Below are 26,670 nucleotides of genomic sequence, written 5' to 3'. Positions count from 1 at the left end.
TGAGGAGAATCTATGTTCTTTGGCGTTTGAGAGAAATGGTCTCTATATGTCTGTTAGGTCCATTCGATTTATGATATTTATTAGTTATAAAATTTCCTCACTTAGCTTTAGTCTTCATGATCTGCCTATTAGTGGTATTGAGGTATTGAAGTCACCCACTGTCACTGTGTGAGAGTCAGTGTGTGATAGTGGGTGTTTCTTTTATGATCTTGGGTGCCTTTGTGTTTGATGCATAAATGTTTACAATTGCAATATGTTCCTGGTTAATTTTCCCTTTGATAAGTATTTAGCATCCTTTCCCATATCTACTGATTGATTGATTGATTGATTGATTGGTTTTGCTTTTTAATCTGTTTTGTCAGATGTTAAAATGGCTCTACCTGCATGCCTCTTAATTTGATTTCCTTGAAATAGCTTAATGTTATGCCTATCCTTGAAGAAAAGATATGTTTCTTGGATACAGAAGATGAATCTTATTTTCTAATCCAACCTATAAGTCTGTGTCTTTTTATTGGGGAGTAGACACTGTTAATACTGAGAGTTATTAATGATCACTGTTTATTTTTTTCTTCAATAAAAGCTTTTATTTATTTATTTTTTTCTCCTTTATTAATTTATTCTTGTTACATCTCAATGGTTATCCCATCCCTTGTATCCTCCCATTCTTCCCTCCCTCCCATTTTCCCCTTATTCCTCTCCCCTATGACTGTTCCTGAGGGGGATTCCCTCCCCCTGTATATGTTCATAGGGTATCAAGTCTCTTCTTGGTAATCTGCTGTCCTTCCTCTGAGTGCCACTAGGTCTCCCCCTCCAGGGGACATGGTCAAAGGTGAGGCACCAGAGTATGTGAGAAAGTAATATCCCACTCTCCACTCTACTGTGGAGAGTGTTCTGTCCATTGTCTAGATCTGGGTAGGGGTTTAAGGTTTACCGCCTGTATTGTCCTTGGCTGGTGCCTATTCAACTATTAAAAACAAGGAATTCCCAAAATTTGTGGATAAATGGATTGAGCTAGAAATGATCATAATGAGTGAGTTAACCCAGAAGCAGAAAGACTCAAATGGTATATGCTCACTTATATCTGCATAGTAGCCCAAGGGGCATGTCCCACGAAAGCCTTCACTTACCAGGAAACTGAGACAGAGGGGAGGACATTCTAGTGGGACTCTAGATGAGAGAAGCATGGGAGAATGGCAAAGTAGAATGATCACTGTTTATTAACCACCATTACTTTGTTGTGTGGATTTTTTTCTCCTCTTTGATTTAGCTGTTCTTGCTTTATTTAGTTCTTGTGTCCTCTTGTGTGTAATTAACTTTTATCTTCAGACTGAAGTTTTCCTTCAGTATTTCTGTACAGCTGGATTGGTGGACATAAATTGCTTAAAGTTGGTTTTAATCATCACACACACACACACACACACACACACACACACACACACACACAATTTATTGTGATTGTTAGTTTTGCTGAGTATAGTAGTTTATCCTGTAATATGTGATCTCTCAGAGCTTGTCCAGGCCATTCTAGCTTGCAGTTTCCACTGAGAAGTCAGCTGATATTCTGATAGGTATGCTTTTATACATTACTTAGTCTTTTTCCCTTGCAGCTTGTAATATCCTTTAATTGTTCTGTACATTTAGTATTTTCATTATTATGTGTTGTATTATGTTTATTTTTCTGATTCTCTCTCTTTTATGTTTTGTATGCTTCTTTACAGGCAACTTTCTTTAGATTAGGGATATTTTCTTGAATGATTTTGCTAAAAAAAAAAAAAAAACTATTTTCTGTGTCATTGACTTCGGTTTTTTATCTTTCCTCTATACCCATTTTTATATGGTTTGGTCTTTCCATCATTTCCAAGATTTTCTGGATGTTTATGCCTGTTTGTTTGTTTTAACATGGAATGTTTTTAACTGTGAAACCCACTTTTTCTACCTTGTCTTTCCTACCTAATCTGAAATTAATTCACTTTTCAATGTTTTAAATCTGTTGGTGTGGTATAATTCTGAGGGTGGTGATTTTTTTTTGTTTTGTTTTGTTTTTGATTGTCTATGTGTTCCATTTGCACTATTATTTTAGTTAAGTTTTCTTTAGTAATTCTGTTTCTTTGTCAAATTTCATTTTTCATGTCTTAAATTATTTTCACTACCTCATTCAATTGTTTGTCAATGTTTCTTATAGTCTTCATTATGGAATTTATTCATATCCTCTTTAAGGTCCTTAAATGTATCTATAATTGCTATTTTGAAGCTCTTGTCTTATTCTTTACCTAAATCACTTTTTGGCGAGCCTATTACAATATGGTTGTTGGCTTCTGGAAAAGGCATATTGTCTTGGTTGTCATGTTTGTGTTGTGTACTTGGATCTAAGCATCTGGAGTTATGACTGTTTAGATATCTTGGTGTAGATATCTGATCTCATCTTTTTTGGGGTGTGTGTTACATTATTTGGTTTCTGTTGCGAATTCCATGTTCAAGCCACGTGCCGGGCCTCTAGAATCCCTGGTAGAGCTCTTCTGTGAGTGGCAGGAGTCACAAAGGAATGGAGTTGATTTCGAAGGAAAGTCTGAGAGTGATTTTAGAAAAGAACTGGAAGGACCCTGGGTCCACACTGAGCGGTGTAGTCTCTAGAGGATGAAGGTGGGCTGTTTGGATTGGCTGCCAGCTGCATCAGGAATGAGAGTAAGTCTAGCGAGACTGGAGGGGATGACGGGGATGAAGATATAAGTTACCTGCCTGAGTCCCAGCCTGGAATTGTAGCTGTAGTGCAGCGAGTCATAAAGGAACAGAGATGACCTCGAAGGAAAAGCTGAAAGAACAAAGGAGATACTTGGTGTTCATCAAGAAACCAAATCCCTTGTATATTTTTAATGTGCCATTTGAGATGTTTTACCCAGTCCACAATATATCATCAACATTTTAAAAATTGTTATATTTTTTATTCTAAACATCCTGAATGGTGTGTCTCTGATTTTGGACACATAGACCACAGCTAAATAGAATTCTACTTTCTTTGGCCAGAGCTGGTTCCATAGCTCCCATGTTCCTGTTTATTTCACACACACACACACACACACACACACACAAACACACAAAACCTATAGGACTCTCTCATTCACATTTGGAATGCAATAATATTAAACTTGTGATGAATATAATAATATTGTAATTTAGATACATCTTGAAATAATGATAATTTAATACACAATATCAATACGTTGTCAGTGCATAAGGACTGAATGTCCCTCTTCTACTGGTGGCAAATTTGAACACAGATCATGAAGCAGGAGCATAGCCAGACTCAGCCAAAAGCATCCCCATCTCACTGCCTCCCAGAGCCTCTGCTCTCCTGTGGGCACATCTTCTCTAAGTGCTGGGTAGTGTCTCTGTGAACTGAATCGTGACCATCAGTTTCTTTCTATTTTTTAAAACTACTTGTTTATTCTTACCAGGACGAATTTGGTGAAGCAAATTGAATTCAATTTCCGCTCACAAGCCATCACTTCTGCAAGAGCTACTGCATCAAAACAAGAGAAGTGTGGGAAAGTACCATTTGATTATGCCAGTTTTGATGCACAAGTATTTGGTAAACGTCCTCTCCTCCAAACAGGGCAAGGACAAAAATCACCACCATTTCCTGAATGTAAGCTTCAAATTCAAATCCTAACACCCATTACACCAAAATGCATCTTGTTTAGCGGGGGAGGGGGGGGCGGTTATTTCCTCAAATTCATTGTGTGCTTCTTAGAGCTGGGAAAGAAGAGTAAAATAAGTAAGTTAACTGTTATTACTAGTCTTTTTTATCAAAGAAATATTATAAATTATTAGTTATTTCACAGATAGTATCATTATTGAATCTAAATATAAGAGTGCTAAAGAAATAATTAGAATTGTGATTAATAGATTGAAAGCTTTGACAGCTGTTATATTATTTTAATTCATGTTGTGGTTGTGGCAATCTAATAAGATGAAATATGTCAATTTAAAATATTACTGAAATCAACAAAAGCCACCAGACTGAAGGTAGAGAAAACTGAAAATTTTAAGACTCTCAATTCAGGAATCTGGAATTTGCCAGGATCAAAATATAACTGTCAAAATGTTTGCTAATAAATTGAAATTTTAATTAATATAGAAACCTTTAAAATAGGTTAAATTGTATTCTCATTAATCCATGGAGCAGACTGAACTGAGTGGCTGTGCACTGTGTAAGACTTGATGGTCTTTCTTACACATTTCTCTTAAGTGTGCTAATGGGTAGATGAAAAGTAGGAGTTCAAAACAAAAGGAGAAAATGATGGATAATGGACCTTCAATAAGAAGCAAGTGCCCACCTGGAGTCCTATGTGGGCCATACACTTCTTACAGCCTTAAAATTTTATGATCACTCAGATATTACACCTGAATGGAGTGAGCATCTTTTTTGTTTGTTTTTGTTTTTCAATATAAGATTTCTCCGTGTAGCCCAGGCTGTTGTGGAACTCACTCTGTCAACCAGGCTGGCCTTGAATTCAGAAATCCGCCTGCTGGGATTAAAGGCGTGCACCACCTGGAGTGAGCATCTTATGAATGAGTGCAGTATTTGCTTCATTATGTCATGTTGACCCACATGTGCGGGAACCTAGAAGGCTACCTAAAACCTGACAATGAGACAGGGATGGAGCTCATAGACAGAGCAATTGCTTACATGTGTTACATGTGCAAAGTCTGGGGTTTCACCCTGTATCCCCCACCCTAAAGAGGTCAGCAAACTTGAAAGGAATTTGTTCATCATTGATGAGTATATTAAAAAGAAATCAGTCTCCTCTTGTTCAAAAGAGGCCCCTGCAAACCTGAGTAGCCATTGACAACTTGTTTGACTCAGAAAATTATGTACACACATAGTATTTATCTAGCAGTTCAGTTCAGGTAATTATTTTTATGATATATGTACAATGTATATATGTGTATACATACTTAACTTTCATAAAGGTGGATTAAAAATGCACTATAGACTTAAATTGTTTGGTTATTGATTGTCAAAACCATAATAGAGTTAATAACATTTTCATTTTCGTGTAGTTACAGGAATAAGATTCAATAATCTCTTTTATAAAAAACAAACAAATCTTTAAAATAACCAACATTTATTGCAAAACTAATAGCTAAATACTTCTATATCTTTACTTTTTGTAAACATTTTGTGTTTTTCTCCCATAACCTTGAGTGGTGCTCATAAACAGCCCACAATGAAGAGAAACTCACATAATTATGTTCCCCAGCAAAGCCATGATACCCACAACAAAACACAAAAAGTCAGCCTAGGTAACTAAATGGCCCTTCGCTTCACGTTGAGACCAGGCCTTCTGTGTCCTCTGATCAATCGCTGAGGACTCTGTCCCAATTGAGTACACACTAACCGTGCATTCTGAGTAATAAAAGTGCAACGTGTGTTTAAGCAATGTGAGCAGCCCCTGAAAGGTGCCTGGCTCCACCATGAGCTTCAGCGTGTTCAGCTTGCTCACATACCCATGCTGAGCTGTTTGCAGTGTGTGATGGGCTTTGCTCATCTTTTGTTCTGTTTTGTTTTTTAATCTCCATTTTTACACATGTGTTGCCAATGCACCTCCCATGTATTGAGACTTTCTGTCACCTGTAGTGAAAATAAAAGAACTATTAAGAGAATGGACATCCTTCAAGGTTGACATCATCTGCTTTGTGAACCTTGCTGAAACCTGTCTGCATATGCTAAGAGACAATAGTTCTGTTTTAATTTATTCTTTGAGTATTTTAATGTAAGAAGTTCTGTCTTAAAAAAAAAACTCTCATGACTGAAGCCACTATGTACATGCAATTGCTAATCAAATCTCTCTTCAACAGCAAAGCATTTTTCAAATCCAGTGAAATTTCCTAATGAGCTGCCTAGTGCTGGCGCCCACACACAGAGCACAGTCCGTGCCAGCTCTTACGGCCATGGTCAGTGCAGTGAAGACACCCACATAGCAGCAGCTGCTGCTATCCTGAACCTTTCCACCCGCTGCAGGGAAGCCACCGACATCCTCTCCAACAAACCACACAGCCTGCATGCCAAGGTAAGCCAGGCCAAGAGCCTGGAAGACAGGCCAGCGAGGGAGCCTGAGAGTCGAGTGCCTTTCATGTGCCTCACCACATTCACTCACTGCCCCTGCTCCCTACCGAAGTAGGGACTGAACTCTCAGTGGGTTCGGGAAAGAAATGTGCTTATCTTGGTGGCAGTGACTGAGGTGAGTTTCATCAGGAAAGAGAGTTACTGTTAAAAATGCGTCTGTACTGTGGAAGCAGTTCACTGTCTGCAGATCAGAGGTACTTGGAAACAGTGGCTGGTCGAACATTTTTGAAAGTGACTGCGAAGCTGTGCTGCACATGGCAGCGCCTCCTAACATGAAGATTTCTAAGTTGTAGTGTTCTCAAAAGACCAACAGCAACTACAGACACAGTGAGTGAGGAGCCTCAAGGACTTAAGTATTCACTCCTCAATCAAATTGTGGGACCTTTGTGAACACAATGTTTCCCGTGAGATTAATCATGTTTCCCATAGCCTCTCCTTTCCAACTGTGAGAAATACATATTCATACTCATGACAACTTAATGAATGCACATAAAGTCTCTGTGTGTCTTGTTCACAACAAGAGCACATCGTACTTGAAGCCCAGTGGGCCACAGAAGAGGCTGGAAGGCCTTAGTGTTTCTCACACTGGAAGCCAGAAGCTCCTATTTACACAGAAGGCTCACTTAAAGAATTTAACACCTACCTAGATGACAAGTCTAGAAACCTGCCCATATAGAGTGTCCAGACACCCCTGCTTAAAATGGAAGATTTCTCGAGTCAGTCTCAGACCCTGAAACCTGTGCAATGCAAGCTGAGACGTTTCCCTTTAAGGGCAGCCCCATCCTTGTGTGGTCAGCTGCTTGCCTGTGCTGTGCCAGGCCTTCAGGAGAGCAGGTAACACAGTGCCACCAAGCATTTGACAGAAGAATCAGAATTAGCTTCTGGAAAAAGCCGAGCCAAGTAAACCCCAGGAAGAGGTGGTTGCCAAAATCCACTCAAAAACAATCTTTAAACAAATGAGGTTCTTAAACAAAGAAAAAATATCTGTGAAAATACAGAGAAAACTGTATGAGTATATAATGTCAGTCACAAATTACTGAAACAGGAAAGGAATTTCAGGGATTTTGAAACAAAACTTTATTTTTAAATTGATATTTTTAGATCTATTTTGATTTTCCTTTTTAAAATGTTATAGAAGTACTTGGTGATTCTAGAAATACTCCAGTGTCTTTCTTTCTAGCATCTTCCACTTGCCTAAATTGCTGTCTTGTAGAAAATGGGGTCTGCCACCATGGGTATTCAGGTTGAAGCAGCAAGACAGTGCTAAGATGAATACTGTCCGTTTGCCCATGTGCGTGTTCTCCTGCTCCCCACATGGCTCCTTTCACCCTTGATCCTCCAGGTTCCACTAAATTGCTGAGGTCAAGCAGGTATCACAGAGATGACTAACAGTTGAGTGGTGTTTTCTTGTCAGTCTGTTCTCTTAAAAAACACATTTCTGATCAGAAAAACATCTGCTCAATCTCTACATTAAAAAAAAAAACAAATAGTCCTTTTTTAATGTCTGTTTGTCCACTTCTGTCAGTGAGGCTCTGCAGCAGACCTGGCTTTCGCAAGATAGTGTTCCCTTCAACACAGCTCCTTCCGCTCAACACTAACTCCAGGATAAGGACAGGGAGAGAGAGAGGGCTCAGATGAGCTTCTAAAGGGAGCCAGTTGGGCCAGAGGTCTTAGGAACCATTTTTCTATGGCAGGTACCCCCACACAGTAGTTGCTAGCATGGGACAAATATGGCTCCCCCACCCTCACTGTGACCAGCACTGCTGACCTGCATAGCTGGCTCTTCACATTGCCACACACCTGTTCCAACATGCATAACTCTGTCTTCGTCAGAGTTTGTGTTCTCAAAAGAGAACAGAGTCTCACAAATTTACCAAAACAACTCTCTTAGGGAAAAAATGCCAAATTAATTAACCCTTCAGACGTGCATCTAAGCAAATCATGCTGGATGTGAGGGCTTTGTTGTTGTCAGTAAACATGGAATTGGATGCCATCTTTCCACAAGCACTGCATGTCAGCCGAATTCTTCCTCCAACAGATTTGAGTTTTTCCCTTTATCACAGGTTGTTATGCCTTTATTTCTGAAAGTTTATGCTCGTGAACTCTCCTAAGCATCATATTTGGAAGCAAATGCAGCAAAGCAGGTTTTCTTACTCCATAGTTGTGTCGGTATATGAGCCACCTTGTCAAGTGCGGTCCAAGCACCCTGGATAGACCAATGCTTCTCAAGCTGTGGGTCTCCACCCCTTTGTGAATCCAAAAACCCTTTCACAGGGGTCACCAGTGTTCTCTACAAACAAAGGTACATTTCTATGCAGAGAACAGCCGTGTCTAGCATGACTTGTCACTTTTCAAAACCACAGTCCACTACATTTTGGATTTTATAAAGAACTATTTGTGTTAAAATACCATCTTGTCTCTGAATAACGTGCTTGTACCACCAGATCTCTTATATGCAGTTTAAGGAATTAAGGAAGGAAAGAATAATTTTTATGTACAGTTCTTAGTGAACATCATAAAGACTAAAAGGTAATTTTATCTGAAATACTAGTTTGCCTTTGATTTCCGTACTTTTGTTGGTTCTAAGAAACAGAACCTCCCTTTTAATTTGACATAAATATGAATTTTGCAACACGTATAGTGACAGCATCACACCTCTTAAGGTCCTTTTGCACAGCCACTGTGACTCCAGGTAGGGGTAGAGCCATGAGTGTAGGTTGACAAAGAGTGAGCATCCTGGGAATGCCGGGCTCTTTCTGTCACTGCCCCGCGAGAGCTGTGCCAGCCTGCGGCAGATGCAGCCCACTTTCCCTCCTCCCATTCTAATCCATAGAGGTGGAACATGCTTCAAGTCTATCTTTATCCTCATCACTACCGCCTGCCAAGCATTCTGTTATTTGTTTTGGTATTTTCCCCACCTGTTTAGACAAAATGACATATGCACAATGTGCCTTAAAGTAAAACAAAAATTGACACTTACTTGAAGTGTTTAAAGTTCAAAGTCTGTTTTTGCTTGAACAAGGCCTAGAAACAACATGCCATTAGTTCTGCTTGCTCACAGGAAGGCCCCAACGGACCCTGGGTAGTTAGAACCCAAAGCAGATTTTAACATCTGAACACATTGTACCACACACTGTGAGGGACCAATGATGGGGATCTCAAGGTAGGGACCGTGAGGAACTGACTACATACATGTACTATAATTAGATGTGTACTAACTGGCTCCTAGCTGGGCATGGTGGTTCAGCCTGTAACCTCAGCACCAGAGAGACTGAGACAGAGTGTCATGAGCTTGAGGCCATCCTGGAATATGGAGCAAGATCCTGTCTCAAAGTAAGTCAATATATAGAAGATTGATTCTTTAGCCCTTTGAAGAGTAGCCTAGGGCTATGTCTCTTTGGGTGCTGTGATTTATAGAATACCTACTATGTGCTAGGTACTGTTCATAAACTCTCTGACCACGTGGATCTCTTTAAATCCTCCTAAAGACTATGCCATGGATAGTAATTTCCCATTTTGCAGTGGAAGAAGAAATGGTGGGGAAATGTTGAATACTTTTCTCTGAGTGGCACAGCTATAGTTGCTGGAAAAGAAAGTTGAATTTGAATTTACACAGTCCTTAATTCTTTTCTAAACTGCTTTGTGGCTCATGCACTGTCAAAACACCAGGAACTTTATAGGCTATGATTTCAAGTTCAGAATGCCTGTTTTTGCTTAAACAAGGCTTAGAAATTGGGGAGGTATTCCTAAATTTGAATTTCACACCTTGGGTTAGTCACTTCTCTGCACTGAGTAATTCTGAGTTGTAAACAGGTTCCATGTATTTGTCACCCTGACGGAGTAGGACTTTGTAACTGTTGATTGCCTCACTGACCAGATAGTGTTCCAGTTAACAGAAGTGCCATGGTTACATTAATCCTGTCCCCACTATTGGACACCTAGGTTACTATTTATCTTCTAGAAGAGATGAAGAGTACAGTCACTAGGTCTGTAAACTTTCAGCTTGAGCATCATTGATAACAAACTTGTTACCTTGCATTACAAGTCATTATCCATAAAGAATGGCCTTGAAAGCCAGAACAATCTGTTTTTTAGTTTCTCTCTTCTCTGCACTGTAGAATTATGGTCTTATGAAGAGGCCCATAGTAGTAAGATCAGTAGCTCAAAGGCAGCATCAATAGATGCCTTGTGTTGTTCCTCCTAAGCTAAAAGGTACACAGCCAGTCACAAGAAGCTGAAAATATAAATACTTAAAATAAGGATCCCAAAAAGCACTTCAGAAATCTAAGTGTTAGGAGTAAGAGAAAACTGCCACCTCAGCTGCACCTCTGGCCCTGCCTCTCCACAAGCCTCTCCTACCACCCAGATTTCTGTGCTGACATTTGGAGATCAAAACAGAAAAAAAACGATGCCTTGTGGTATTACTCTGAATACAACCCATGCTGTTAATGTGTGAACCCCATCGTGGGTAAAAAGGCCTTTCCTGCTACAGTGTCATTGTTGGATGCATCTGCACAGTTACTTAAAACCCATCTGTACTCCTGTCCCCCGCACACAGCATCCCCTTTCCCCAAGTCAAGTGCCTTGAGCAGCGGCTGGGATACCTCTTTCAAACATTAGGAGTCAGATTTTTCTAATCAACCCCAATTATGCAAGACAAATAATTATAATTGCTCCTAGAATTTCTAAATTTTAAATAGTATTTGGAATATTTCTATCAAAACTAAAATACACGTATATATGGATATGAGAGACTTTATTCTTGGAATAGTTGGTATTTTTCAGAGCTTGAATCTGCACTATTTATGGGTTTTGCACTATAAAACTCTGCAGCCCAGTCACATGGCTTCTTTTTCCTAAGCCATCTGTCACAGAGGTCTGGAATTTTATGTGAATGTTGGTTGTGCAGCCTTAACCCAAGTTTTTTTTTAATTTTTTATGAAAAATGTCAGCAACTACAATATTTAGCATTTTACTTTACGTTGGCCATTAAACTTGATTACTATTGCTCTGTTTCATTGCTATAGTTACACATCAGCTACAAAACAAAAAATTGCTTTGATGCCCAACTGGCAGAATGTATTGTGAGCTCATAGAAGAATTGGTCTGGTGGCACTGAAATGGTTAATATCTTGAGGGGTTTTTTTTTTGTAACTGAGGTTTATTAATGCTGGTATAAAAATGTATTTGATATTATACAGATGGCATAAGATGCTGTGGTTACTATGTTATTATCCCGGATAAGCTGTAATGTCAAATTCAGGGCTTAAAACTATCACAGGAGATTAAACTATTTGCTAAAAAGGGACAGAAAGATACGGCCAAAGCATCTTAGTCTGCCATGTTAGAAGTGTATTTACCTCCCGTAAATGCTGATGGGCTGAAAGACTAGATGGGAACTTTGCAGGTAAAACAAACAAAAAGAAGAGGGATTTTTATTTTTCAATCAAGCGCAAGCAGCAGTCCCCGCCTGAGTAGCCAAGGTATCATGGTGACCTTAGAAGAGGGGCACGAGAAGGGCAGTATAAAATGCCCTGGGTAGTGTCTGGTGACTGTGGAATTTAAGGATCTTGCTAGCATAATCAAAAAGACTTCTCCTTTGTCAACTAAAATGGTAAAGTCAAAATCTTGTCAAGAAGTTAGCTATAAATTGGTGTATAATGTAGAAATAACAACAAGGTTATTTGATCCATTTGCAAAGTTGACAGGCATGTTTTTTCATCTTTGGTGAGGTTCTGGTAATGTTGACAAAAGCTGCCTACAGTACAAATTTTGAAGAAGAACCAGGCCACAGAATTCCATAGTGTCTACCCCCAAATGTAGTGAGAGGCTACTCCTCAGAAACAATGAGTAGCTTGGCCAAAGGCACCCTAAAGTGGGTGGGCTTGGAGAGCCTCATCACTATTAAGTCTCACATGAAGCAGTAAAAACCAAACACCTTCATTCCAAATCCTCCTTATAGAACTGAAACCCAAGTCCCCAGGGTGAAGTCGGTTTGCACAGAGCACTTCTCCCTTCCCACCCACCACAGTTTAACAAAGCATCTCCACTTCAGATGGTCTAGGGTGCATGTTGCGTTTTCACTCCTACAATATTCCAGAAAATTCTCGTTAGCTGCTCACATATGCATATTAATAATGCTAGATTCATATTGTGATTCAGGGTGTCGGGAAGCTATGCATCACTTTTGCTAAATACAAATATTGATGTTGGAAATGATTAGTTTGTAATGATCTTCCTATTGGGTAGAAAAGATTTTTGAAGATAACTTTAACAATGTGCGAGTACGTAAAACTGTTTTAGCCAATGCATCTTATTTATATTAAGCTTACTTTGTTTAAACCCAGAAATATGAAGCACACTAATGGGACTGTTCTTTAAAGTCTGGCTAAGAATTGAATGTTACCCAATGCAAATCAGAAAGCTGGATTTAAAAGCAGACATACTTCCATAAAAGCTTACATTTTAAATTATCCCTTAAAAGCCCCACATGGCGAGGCTCTAACTGCAAACTGCTGAGATGTTTTCTGTTTCTGTTTCTGTTCTCTCTCAGGGAGCTGAGATAGAAGTGGATGAAAATGGCACATTGGACTTAAGCATGAAAAAAAATCGAATCCTGGACAAGTCTATACCCCCAGCTTCCTCTCACACAACAGTTACAACCCCGTCTTCTTCCCCATTCAAAGCAAGCAGCCTTCTGGTCAATGCTGCCTTCTATCAGGCTCTCTGTGACCAAGAAGGCTGGAATGTGCCCATCAACTACAGCAAAACCCATGGGAAGACAGAGGAGGATAAAGAGGTATTGTATCAATGTGTCTGTCAACTAGATTTCTCCCCTGAATTTTCCTTCACGTTCCAGTCTCCACAAAAAGTGTCATGCCTTCTTTTAGATTTTCCATTTTGTTTTTATGTGTATGAATGAATTGCCTGCATTTATTCATGTGTACCACATGCATGCCTGAGCCTATGAACATTGGAAGTAGGGGCCAGATCCCATGGAACAGATAGATAATTGTGAGCCACCATGTAAGCGCTGCAAACTGAACCTGGGTCCTCTGGAAGAACAGCAAGAGCCATCTCCTCAGCCCTTATGCCTTGTTTTAGATCATGATAAAGTAATGCTTTTAAATTTCAGATGAAATTGATGAATGAACTCAACCTTTCAGGTCATCTGCCTAGATTAACATATTGTAGTGCATGCTGTCCACACAGTGGTGGCAGATGTCCAGCCTGTGCAGGGCAATGCATTACTCAACAGTAGAAGGCCAACTCATTAACACAGTTTGAGCCAGAGTTTCAGGGTGAAAGCCAGCCAGGGACAATAAGGATCTTGAAATCGTGTCAACGCCATGCCTTTGGTTTCTTGGAGGCCCTGTGTGGGCATGTCCATGGAGAGTTATGTGAGTAACTGAAAGGTCAGGTATACTGGTCATCTGGATGGAAGCAGTACCAAAGTCCAGGAGACATGCATGTCTACCTGCTTATTTTGAAAGGGGCCTAGGTTGTGCAAGGGTAGGAAGCATCCAGCCCTCCTCATTTCTGTAGAGTGCGCCATTGACTTGGCCTGAGCAGATGCTTAGGCCCTACATAATTACAAAGGGAACCCTGGTGATGAATGTGGGAGATCCTATTGGGATATTAATTAGAAATGTTGTTGATGTTTTTTCCAGGTGGTGTGTTTAAAGGGCTGAGATATCTATTTGCTGCAGAAATACTTAGGATCTCATTCAGCTATTTGAGTTTCCCAGACTTGTTAAGCAGGGAGGGGGGAGCAGGGGGGGCAGCGGGAGGACTTGACTTTTTATTACTATCTCTAGAGTGGGAATCAACATCTACGTTAGTGACCATAGGTTTGCAGGTTCTCTGTTGCTTTTTCCTTTCTTCTAACACGTTTCCTCTAGCCCTTCCAAGCAGTAAGGTCCAGGAGACATACTTGTGAAAAAGGCCTCACCTCAGGCCTGTTCATAGTGTAGCAGGGGATTCACATTAAATGCTGTGGAAAAGAGCCAGGCATGGGCCACATACCTGTAATTCTGTAACTCTAGTACTCAAGAAGCTAAGGTAGGAAGACTAGGAGTTCCAGTCCAGCTTAGTCTACATAGTGAGACCCTTTCTTAATAAACAAGCAAGAGCAACACAAGTGGGGACCCACTGTGCTGGTCCAAGACATCCATCTGGAAGAAAGCCTGGCCAAGGACTCCTGTGTCAACCCCATCCCTGCCAGTCTGCACCACCACCTGGGGAGTGAGTGGACTCATGCAGCAGCAGCAGCAGCAGCAGCAGCAGCATTCAGTTCCATTAGACTCACACCACTGTACCCTACTGGCTGGAGGTTTTCAGATCTTTACAAAGACTTCACCAGTTAAATATCTCTAACTCAAAAAAGTCTGATATGCTTCACACCCCCAAATGCTTTTAGTGTCACAGGAAATGTATTGGTCTGCAGTAATGACTACAAACTTCTCCCACTGCCATCCTGAGGACACAGACGAACCAAAGTTACAGCCCACTCCCACCTTACTAGTAGAGCTGAGGTAGCAGCACGCAGGATGCTGGGAGCGGATGTAGGCTAAATAGAAGTCATTCTATTTTAAGGGAAATAGTGCTTTGCAGAGTAGCTATAACTGCATATCATTCTTATATGAAAGATGTTCTGACAGTTAAACATCATGTCCGGATTGACTGAACCCTGGTCAGTTTATGTACCAGAATCCTGCCTACCATCTTGCTGCCCAGGGTCAGCCAGGAGGGTGTGATCCTGAGTAGTAGTGCAGCAAATGAGCCCCCGAGTTGGTTGTCTTCTCAGATAGGGTATAAAAAGACACTGCCACTTCTCCCATTGCCTTCTTAGAATCTTAGAGCCCAGTTGTTAGAAAATGAGTCTCCTAACAACATTCTACTTCTACTTTACATTTTTTATACAAAATTTAAAAATGAAACATTTGGGTTCATTCTGGTAGTTGTATGAATCCAAATGTTCTGGGTTTTTCCCTACTTCAACATATATTTGTTACAGTGTTTCATTTCTTTGTGCACATGTATACACACACACACACACACACACACACACACACACACACACACACACACACACACACACACGGCAGGAGGGAGAAGAAGGGGTTCTTTCATTGAGTTTTCAGAATGGCTTACTTCTATCCGACAGGATAGTCTTACCCCTCCAGTTTTCAACCTGAGTATTCTGATACAAAATTTAGAAGCTATGTCACAATTCAGCACCACTGACAGAGTCCACTACATGTTTGTAAACTCCCAGTGCTTTCCTGGGTGAGCTAAGTGCTTCTTTTGTAGCTGTTCATAGTTAGTAGAGTCTCATGCAAAAGTGACCTTCAATCATTGAGAGTCCTTGGTACAGTTTCTTACCTTTGTTCTTTGTTCCCTCATCTGTACCAAGGTGGTCTGTGAACAGAGAGTGCTTTTCACATACTGCTCTGAATCTTGAAGATAACAAGTATGAGGCTTGATAGATAACTTGGATTTAGTCATTTGTATTCAGAACCCTTGTTTAGAAGACCTCAAAGGAACATCACGCACAATAAGAAAAAACAAACAAAACAAGGACTCCTTCTATACCATCTCATATTATCCCAACAGCTCTGTGGAACAAATTTACTAACATTTCCAGAGAAGAGAACTGATACAGAAGAAGGGATAGTTGTTGGTCCTTGAATCACAGAAATTAAGTGATTAGCTTGGAATTACCAAAGACAAAAGGCAAAGTAAGCAAATAGAAGAAGGAGGAGGAGGAGAAGAACAAGAACAAGAAGGAAGAAGAAGAAGAGGAGGAGGAGGGTGAGGAGGGTGAGGAGGAGGAAGGAAGAAAGGAAAAAGAACATCACAACAGATTTCTAGGGGATATTAAGAAAGATTTCAAAAGGTAAAAGAAGATGTGGGGGAAAGGAAATGGAAAAAGAAGAGGAGATAATTTTGGCAAGGTGTGGGAAGCTGTCATTACCTCAGGAGCTGCAAGGATGGTGACCAAAGTCTGATGCCCTAGCAAACCGCCAGGATGTGACTAAGGAGCAGGTTCTCTTCGGTATGCCTGCTTAGGGACGCTACATACACCTCAGCAGTTTTTCATGAATGTCTGAAGACCTAAAAGTATCTCTTCCCATTTGCCCCTATCTCACAGCACTCACAGCACCAGAAACTGAGTGATTACTTCTAATTCATTGTTATCTAGTTCATATGCACAACAGTTGCTTAATTTTTGTGGTAATTTTCAGAAAATATTGTCTATCTCTCTCAGCGAAATAGCCTGTCCAGATGCCCTCTAAAAAAATACCCTGAATCTGGAAAAAATTCAAAATATCTCAAAAGGAAAGTACTGAGAAATAACTAGGGCTGTCAGCTTCGTTCAACTGTCAGTTCTCCAAAGATTTCAGGGCTTAAAATTTTTAAAGTGCCAGATGCTATTATCTGTTATTCATGTTACCATTATGTTCTGGTCCTTACTGAAATCAATATAACCTTCCATCTGTACATTGAAGAATCTGGTTGCACACGTGCACTCTCTAAATACACACATACATGCCTTTCTTGCACATCTTGCACAGAATAAAATTACTATTTTCAAAACTATACTTTTTAAGTGTTTTATAATAGTCTCAAAAATAATGTTGAATTCTACACTGGCTGCTACTTGAAAATTTATCCAGTATTATATGTTTTTGTAACAAAACTGATTCTGAGAATTCTTTTAGCTATGGCCACATGTACATATTTTCTTTGCAACTTTGCAGAGTAGAAGGCAAAGCCAAAGCCAAAGCAGAAAATAAAACTAATTTACAAACAATTGAAAGCACAAGAACCTATGGTTTTTAAAGTTATGAAATATTTAAAAGGTCTTCACCAATGAAACCATCTTATAAAAACTCTTTACAACACATTACCTTACCAAATTAAATATCTAACCAGCATCTTTTTATATGCATTTTTGCCATATGTTTGAACTTTCATATTGATAATTTCCTTTAAACCCTTCCATAATCCCACATTCCATAATACACAGATTTAACCCTCTCATGCTGTAAATGGACATGCTTTCAGGGAAAGACTTTGTTCTCAACGCTAGCATAAAAAAATTAAAAAATTAAAAAAAAAAAACAAGAGAGTGATTGTTTTCCTTCATGTTGTTTTGTAAAAAAATATGGATCTAAGAAGGAAAACAAGCTCTTCTACACTGAGGCAGTGTTGAACTTGCATTGATTTTTAAAAAGCAAAGACATTTCTAACCTAGAATGAAATGGCTCCTAAACCAAATCCACATTTAAGTGAGAGGTAGCATAGGGAGACGTGAAGCTCTACAGCCACGAATCCTTTCGCTTCAGCATTTTTGTAATAAAACTTTATTTTTTAGAGCTTTCATTTATTTATTATTTATTTTTTGCCCATTTTTAATTGATTATTTTTACATATACATTTATATTATTACATACACTCACAATAAAATATATACAGCAAGAAGAACTGCAAAACAATCAGGAATTATATAAATGTTACATTCATAGAGTTTTGCCTATTTGTAGTTGAAAAATCTTGAAGAAAGCATCTTTCCAATCTTGATGAGTCTAAAACGTTAAAAGGAAGCTTCACAGCTTCCCTAGCTTACCTTGCTGCAGATTACTCGGGGCGGGCAGCAGAGGTCAGAATTGGAACAGCCATTCCCTGCAGCTTGCACAGGTGTGCATTTCCCTTCCAGGGCATGTTGGTATATGCTATTTTTTAATCAGTAAAAGAACACAGAATACTTAGCACAAAGAATATGAAGGATGCTCTTGTAGCACACTGGAGTCTGTTAATTGGGTGTAAAATCACGTCTCAGTGAGGTAGTTTCTACCAGTGCCCTTACTATAGTACAATGTCCCTTTTGTTTTACTGCTGCTGTGACAGCTCGACATGGAAAAATGATTTCTGGGCTCATTAGGACATGTTTATTTAATAGAAAACTTGAAACATACTTATATAGTATACTAAAAACTATATAGTTTATATTCACAAAGATGTGAAAGTTTAAAAGATGTTCCTTCTCAGTTATAATCCTTCACTCTTTGGAGAAAGGTCTGTAACAATCAGGGAATGTGCTTTCATTCATTATCTTGTTATTCTTCATATAAATCGCTTGTAGTACTCTAGCCAAGTCTTCAAGCCAAACACAAACCTGTAATTTCAAATGTCTTTTCTGCCTCTTTCTCTCCCACTCACTTTTTTTTTCTGTTGTTTGTTTTCCAGAAAGACCCTGTGAACTCCCTAGAAAATTTAGAGGAAAAAAAGTTTGCCGGAGAGGCCTCTATTCCAAGCCCAAAGCCCAAGCTCCATACAAGAGATCTCAAGAAAGAACTGATTACGTAAGTAGTGCTCAGCATCTGCCCTAAAAGATTCTGTGATTAGGAGACATAACTTTACAATTGTGAGTGACAGTGTCCTGGTTTATATAGTGAAATTTATAACTACTAGTTTAGGACAACTCAACTAGTTAGCATATACCTAGCCCTCCGCACTGCACAAGGGAGCTTCCAAATGTGTGCATACAAGAGAGGTGGGGCCGTCTGTTGTTTAAAAACAACATACGGAGGCACACTCATTGATTCTCAGCTAAAGATATATTAATCCATGATACGTAATCCTGACTTCAGGAAGTCGGCTAACATTATAACACCCTAAAAAGTATGACTTGGGAAAGAATGGTTTCCATTCCTCTTTGGGTTTTTTGACTCAGAAGAAGTTAATGAACAATTACCATCATTCAACTATTGATACAAAAAAAAGTGGATCAAACCATCACATTGTACCCTTGTGTTACGCAGCTTTTGTCACTGCTTCAAAGTACCAGAGATCATCAATTTATAAGGGAAAAAAGATTTATTATGGCTCGTAGATTCGGAGGTTTCAATCCATGGCCACTTTGTTCTGTTGCCCTAGGACTGTGTTGAAGGAGAACTTCACGACAGGAGCATATGGTGGAGGACATGCTTGCCTCATTGTGTCTGGGAACAAGAGGGATCCCAGCACGCTCTTTGGGGCATACCTCCAGTGACCTCTCACTACGCCACCCTCCTTGAGGTTTACCTCCTCTCAATATTAACATATTCTGGTTACATGGCCTTCATCAAATGACATGGCCATTGGGAGACATCATAGCTGCCCCATAAATATTGCACTTACTTGTGTCAATAAAAACAAAATAGAATACATACAGACTTGGAGGCAAGAATTACTACTTAGCAATGCGAGGGAGTGAGGGATTGAGGGAGGGAAGGAGTGAGTGAGGGAGTGAGGGAGTGAATGACATTGTGGAAATAATTTCCCATCAGGAAAATGTGGAATGCTTCACAAATATATGGACTTCCAATTAGAGTTTCTGGGAAAAAGTAACCTTTCTACTTGGGCATCACATCTTCCCTTCTGTAATCTTCTACATAAATACATTCGTTCTATTAAAAACAAAACAACATAAATACAAAAACCATGGAACCACTTCAAAGTAGACTCTCTCGTAGCCTCTTCTTCTTAGAGCTAAGCTCCCGAGGGAGGTTGTTAGTAGTGCAGCACTCCATTTTCCTCCTGAATCTTTTCGATTCTTACAGTTCCACTGGCCTTTAAAAGCTCTCCACAACCTCTACTCCGGAGGTGAGTTCTGACAGACAGCAGGTACCATGACCATACCCTCCTCCATGGGCCATCACCCACCAGTCACACTTGGCTCCTGGGACCCCCTCACCTGAGGACTTCCCTTTCCACACAGGGATTGCTTCATAGACTCGACACCATTCCTGCAGCTAAGGTCTGAGACTTCTGTTCTCCTCTTCCTACATGGACGGGAGCTGCCACCCTGGCTTTAACTTCTGTGACATATCCACCAGCTCAGAGTGGCAGAGCATCCCCTCTTCGAGGCCCTACCCATTAGGCTACTTCATCTCTTTTTTCCCGTGTGCATCAGGGGCACATCTGTCTCAGGGCCTTGCAACTGCTCTTACCTCTCCCCATGGCCTGTAAAAGGAGGATACCCTTTTGTGCCTTAGCCCTTCCCTCCACTGTCATTTTCCATAGAGGTTGTCCACCCACTGCAGTTCCTCACCCCTAGGTCAGACACTCCTACCTTGCTTTCAGGATCCTTTCTTCAGCACTGTGTACCAGTATCACCAACTTACAAGTGCGTACAATTGCTTCCTCTCCGCTCTCTATTGCCTGTCACTCCCTGAGAATGAGTCCCAGGAGGCATAAACACTCTTCTTTCCTGATTTTGTTCATAATATATAGTGTACTTCTTAGATATGCAAGCTACATGCACAATAACCTAGGATAGAGTGCACATTTCAATGCTGGGCAGTAGTAAGTATGGGCCTTGTATAAAATAGACATCAGTAGATCATTCTGAGTAGAGGACCAGTTTGCTATCTGACATGCAAGTAGCGTTTAAGGATGCTTAGACACTGGCATTCTTTACAGATTCCATAGACAAACATAAGCAGTGAGCTGCTGAGTTCAGGCTTCACCTGGGTCTCGGTGGACTACACAACATGATGAAGAGTACCAGACACATCAGAAATCAAATTTCTCAGGACGTTTTCTTTCCAGGAGGCCATTTCTGGGACCCAAACACATTCTCACTTGGATCTGCTATTCAAGCTTCCTTGTAGGCTTTTTAAAACTTATTTTTCATGTTACTTTTTTCAATTCTTTCCAAAATGACAAAATTCTACCATTTGAAGGTGGGATTTTAGAAATTGCCAAAAGTTATTACAAATTAAATGTTGTATGAATGATGATTGACTATGCTGGGCCAGAACAAATTAAGTGGTATTATTTTGTAATGGGTACCATGCCTGAGAATAGAGGTCAATATACAAAAAATGGCTCCCAAGATTTTGAACCGTGCCTGGGAATTAAGAGACCTCCCAAGTACCACACTCAACATTTGTGTGGCAGTCTCTGGTTTATCTGCTTCTGTGATAGTGTGCTGATTTCTGTCCTATCTTCATTATATTTCAGTTTTTGGTTTTGAGAGAAAACCATGCCATGATGACTGTATTTATCTGCTCATCTCCCAAGAATATATCACCCAACTGATATTATGTAATGTTACATAATATTTTTCCCTATAGATTTGAATTTGCATCTGACATCTGAAACCTATCAAGAACTCAACTAAGAATATCGTCCTCCTATCAGGAGTAAAATTGTCACTAATTCTTTATTCTTTTCATCTTTCATACCACAAAGTTTTAAATTTTCATCTAATCAAACTTACATTTATACTATATTCTATCGGTAACTTACAGGTAACTGGTTTAAAATCAGTATAACTTCTTTGCCTCTTTTTCTTCTTAAGGAGGAATAGTCAAAAATAGAGGAGAAATAAAATCAACATAGTGCTTTTGGAATTCTATTTGGGCATGAGAATTCCCAACCACTTGAAAGCCCTTTACTCTCCAGTCACACAATGTTCAGAGATTTTTTTTCTGTACTCAATGGGTAAATATTTACCAGAGAGATAACTCAGCCTGAATATAATCACCATTACTTTTATTTCAATTTTATTAACATATATTTTATTGTCTATACTTTCTGATATCCCATCCAGAAACAGGGATGGGGAAGGATTAAGTGGCCCCAATTTAGATCAGTCCCTAAGAAGCAAACATCCCCTTGAGCTCCTTAATGTTCAGTTTCTTTACCTTAAACAATTGTAAACTACTTAGAGGAAGGTACTATCATCGTGTTAATCACAAACATTTCTTCGAAAAGCCGCATTCCAAATGTAACCTACATGGACAGAGAGGACTTTACTCCAGGATAGCCAGGAAAACCCAAATGCCTGAATAACAGAGCTGCCTTTCCCTCAGATCCTTACCAGGACCACAGATAGCACTTCCATCTGGGGTCCATCTGTGCACTGCAAATGAATGCTATCAGGAGTATCCAAGACCCTAAGTGTTTGCAAAACCAAGCATTAGCTCTAATTGGAAAGGTACCTCTTAAGGATAGCAAACTTCCAATGATATCTTAAAATATACATAAGAAAAATTCTAACTGAAACAGAAGCTTCTGAAAAGTGTAAAGAGGCACGGATGCAGTGGGCCACCTTTGGCAGATGATCTGGCATCTGTCTTTGGCCTAGCTTACAGCTTTGAGTGAAACTGCTCAAGAGTTTATCCTGCCTATTTCTCTATCATCAATAACTTTCAGTTACTGTAAACAATAAAATATCAATTACACTTTAGTCAAAGGCTTTCTTCTCTGTAGTTTTAAAAATGTTGGAATTACTAGGTAGTCTTGCTCTTAAATACCTACAGAAACTCCTTTATATAATCTATTATGTAGCTGGTACCATAACTTCTGTCCTCATATTTCTATGTTGAAAAACATAAGCTTGTCTTTTCAGAGAACAGAACTGTGCTCATTGTTGACACACAAAACTCAGGACATTATGGTATCATCACTTCCTACACTGTTTGAATTGGAGATATGGACAAACCTCTTTTGAAAAGAGAAAAAACTAAGGAAGTGGCTGGACATCCTGTGCTTATTCTTTTTGTCCCTGTAGATTCTTTTTCACCTCTAAGTGCTTAGTGCTCTAGCTTCTGCACGTCCTACACAGTATAGTGTTGAAGGGAGAAAGTGCTTTGTAATCTGTCTGGAAGAACAACAAGCTGGGAAATGCACTTGACATTCACGATGTGTTTTCTGCCGACACAGCTGCCCAACACCAGGATGTGATGGAAGCGGCCATGTCACAGGCAACTATGCATCTCACCGAAGGTACCAAGTGCCCTTGGATATGTTCAGATTTTCACCGTCTTGGTCTGTTGCATCTCAGCTAGTCTAGCAACCAGCTGTCTAGCTTAGAAAATAATGAATGGGTTAGTTGGGTGTGGAGATTATTTAATTCTTCAGAGATTTAAGATACGGCATGTAGAATCTTGTTCAACAGAATATCCTGGTCCTTTTTACAGAGCAACTCAGGGCTCATGTGAGGCTCTTGTCTCACCTAGCACTAAACAAAGAAAGCACAGTGGGCTCTCATTAGTGGAAGTGGCATCTCTGGTCCTGAACAAACAAATACAGGTGTTGGTGAGGCTGGACAGTGAGAGGCCCTCTCTGTTGTTTTCCTGCTGAGAGCATTTCCTTTCCCCAGGCCTGGAACCACTGTGATTCGTGCTGCAGTGAGAGTGGACTGTTGGTCATTGCCCATCACTTGAGTTCTCATTACATTAAAGCCCTTCTTTTAAGAAATAGCAAGTCTAGTGTACAACAAGTCACTGGAATTCCCTTGAGGCCATGGTCATTAATAGTAAAAACAGGGTTGGTCCCAGTTAAATCTTTCCAATCCCCAGTCACCCATGACTTAATGTGTATCACAACCTCGGGATACACTGTGTCAGGTTTGTCTGCGTCGGTGCTGTACCTCTTTCTTCCTCTTCCCTCTAGTGTCTCTGGATGTCCTCTGGCAGACAAGACTCTTAAGTCCCTCATGGCTGCCAACTCGCAAGAGCTTAAGTAAGTGCCGGGAAACATGACCTCTGTGCTCTCCTTCACCCTGGCAGAGCCCTCCTTGTTCAGTGTCCTTACTGCCTTGCCAAGAGAAAATAAATTTACAACTCACTGACTAATAGCAAGAAGACGCTGGTGAAAGCATGGGAAGGGCTGAAGCTGAGCCCCTACACTTTGTGTAGACTGACATGCTGGGGGCTGGAGGAAGCAAGGATGGGCCTCAATGTTTTATACTTATTGTAACAAATGGCATAAAAGCACATCCTTTGGCTCTTACTTTCAGAATTTATTTACTAAACCAGACTAGTGAAGGATTAGTAAAACATTCTCCATCAATTTTAAGAAATCATGAGAATTTAAAATCTCCCAACTGCCTTTCACTTTTGTTACACATCATTCTGGCTCATTTCTACTTTTTTAACGAGGATTCTGGGTTACATATATATTAACATTTAGTTATGTATTTTTCTGTCACTTGATATTTTATATAAATATATTTGTATTAAATAGTCAATAACTTCACATAATACATGTTATAGTCTTCATAATGAGCAACATAAAAGTCGGAAGTTTTTATATCAGAAACAATGAGAATTTGGAAATATGAAAAAAAATTCTCATTTTTAAAATGTTAAAGTACAATTTATTATGTCAAGGTACAGACTTGAATATTGGTCACCATTTTTATAGATTGATATATAAGGCTTTGGCGGTTAGTAATTAATGAACTGAAATTTAAGATGCAACATCATATCATCCTTAGTCTTAAACTGTTCCATTGCCACATCTCAGTTGTAGATATCACTTCACATGCTTTCTCTAAGTTCTATGTTACAAAAAAGTCATAAAGATGCTGGAATCATGCAGATTGAGAAGGCCTCTTGCAGTGTCAGTGATTAAATGTTTTGTGCAGCCACAAAATAAGTAACTTGTGTGTTTTACCCATACAATAAATAATATATTTCACTAATTTTTTTGTTTATATACTCAAGGAAAAGCTCCCCCTCCAAAAAAAGATACTATTTAACATAATATAAACATATAATAAGATATATACATATATGTCATATATCATAAGAAACTATATACACTACTAAAGCACTATTTCACTAAAATAAAATGTTAACAAAGGGATAGAGAGATGACTTAATAATTAGGAGTTCATACTGCTCTTGCAGTTCCTAAGACTCATGCAGGCAGCTCATAACCACATGAAACTCCAGTTCCAACACCCTTTTCTGGCTTCTGCAGCATATCTGAACTCACTTGCACAAACTCAAACAAAGACACATATGAATACATAATTAAAAATGATTTTAAGATTAATAGAAAAGGTTAAGAAGCAAGCATGTCTAACAACATAGAATATGATTCTATGTTTAATTGATTAAAGTCTCAATGCCTTTTTCTCTGATTAACTAGATGTTTGCAATTATTTTATTTGAAAAAATATATTACTCCCTACTTTGTGGTTCAAGAATGGCATTCTGTGATATGAAAGCATCCTGTGAGTGTTCATTGTGATAAAATTTAAGAAAATGTGTCTGTCATGGTAGCACATGCCTTTAATCCCAGAACTCAGGAAGCAGAGACAGGCAAATATCTGTGAGTACAAGGCTAGCTTGATCTACATACAGTTCCAGGCGAGCAAGGGCTGCATAGTGATGCCTTTTCTCAAAAATGAATGTTTAATAAATAACAATATATTGCCAACCAAAACATTATACACCAGTTTTATATGTTAAGTTTTTGTTTTTCACATGGGTTCATAACTGAAAGCCAGTTGCTCAAACCAAGAAAGTCTAGCTTACTCGCCTTAACTTACCTTTGTCATGATGTCATCTCTTCCCTAACCGGGCAGCCCACTGTATCCCTGTGTTTTTTAGGTGTCCAACCCCAGGCTGTGATGGTTCTGGGCACGTGACAGGAAACTATGCTTCCCACAGAAGGTAAGACCAAACCCATCTCTCAAATGGGAACAAGTGACTTGACAACAATACCCGACCACAGTCACATAATCACAGTGTCTTGTACTGTTCTTGCTTACTCATTTTAGCTTGTCTGGCTGCCCTCGTGCAAGGAAAGGTGGCATCAAAATCACCCCAACCAAGGAAGAAAAAGAAGACTCTGAGCTTAAGTAAGTGTGATTTATGAAGAACTGGAGCAGCTATATCTTGTTTTCTAACTGGTTGAGCGTTGGGATGCCACTGCATATCCACTGAGCGCTGGAGGAGAGAAATCATTAAGAGTCAGGATTTCTGGATAAAGAGTCATGTTATTCAGAAGTTCAGGAATATTTTCTCATTCATCACTGCATGTCTACACTTCTCTGACAATGCAGAAATGAAATCATTTGCCCATCTGTTTTAAAGGAAAGCAACATTGTGGAATTTATATTTTTATGGTATTTCTCTCTGTGTCTATATATATATATCTTGAGCTTCTTTTTGGCTCATTTGTTTGTTTCGGTTTTTTCCCAATTCTGATTCATTTATAGTTTTATCTATTTCTATTATATTATTAATTTCACATGTCTGTTTGTATCTTAATAAGAAAGAGAAAGAAGTGGTGTGGATTTGTGTGGGTGCGGTAGTGAGGAAGATTTAGGAGGAGCTGGGTAGAAGAAACTATAATCAATCAAAATACATTATGCTTAAAATCCATTTTCAATTTTAAGAAAAGGAAATGAAAAAGAATGGGTATGAACTTGGCTCCATTTCTTGATGACTGGGTGGCAAATCAGCTAAGCTCTTATGCAAACCTCTTTTCCCTGCCTGAAAAATGGGATAGTATTTTCAACCCAAAAAGTTTGCAACGAACATGAAAACTTGCCAGCTTATACCCTTCCAACTGTTATTGCTAGCACAATGCAGTTTTGTTGTTTGAGTGTGCATTAGAGTTTTTGTCACCACAGAGAAACACCAAGACCAAAAGCAAGTTAAGGAAAGAGTTTCTGTGGGTTACAATTTCAGATCACATTCCATCATTGAAAGAAGTCAGGAGAGGAACTCAAACAGAACAGGAACTTG

General features: G+C 39.4%; 1 protein-coding gene across 5 annotated transcripts in view; it reads left to right on the top strand.

Moving 5' to 3' along the window:
• The window catches only part of ST18 (ST18 C2H2C-type zinc finger transcription factor), a 329,266-nt gene that overhangs the window by 286,780 nt on the left and 15,816 nt on the right, over positions 1-26,670 (top strand). For all 5 annotated transcript variants that reach the window (XM_084784732.1, XM_084784735.1, XM_084784733.1 and 2 more), the window contains 8 exons: positions 3,453-3,643; positions 5,860-6,071; positions 12,681-12,926; positions 18,380-18,495; positions 22,847-22,909; positions 23,579-23,647; positions 25,528-25,590; positions 25,698-25,778. In XM_084784732.1, the coding sequence (XP_084640858.1) occupies positions 3,453-3,643; positions 5,860-6,071; positions 12,681-12,926; positions 18,380-18,495; positions 22,847-22,909; positions 23,579-23,647; positions 25,528-25,590; positions 25,698-25,778 (1,041 nt within the window). The remainder of the gene's footprint in view (positions 1-3,452; positions 3,644-5,859; positions 6,072-12,680; positions 12,927-18,379; positions 18,496-22,846; positions 22,910-23,578; positions 23,648-25,527; positions 25,591-25,697; positions 25,779-26,670) is intronic.

Source organism: Acomys minous (genome assembly GCF_964271855.1).
Source record: "Acomys minous genome assembly, chromosome: 1".
Taxonomy (NCBI): domain Eukaryota; kingdom Metazoa; phylum Chordata; class Mammalia; order Rodentia; family Muridae; genus Acomys; species Acomys minous.
Note: the sequence above shows the minus strand (reverse complement) of the source record. Positions and strands in the feature narration are given on the sequence as shown.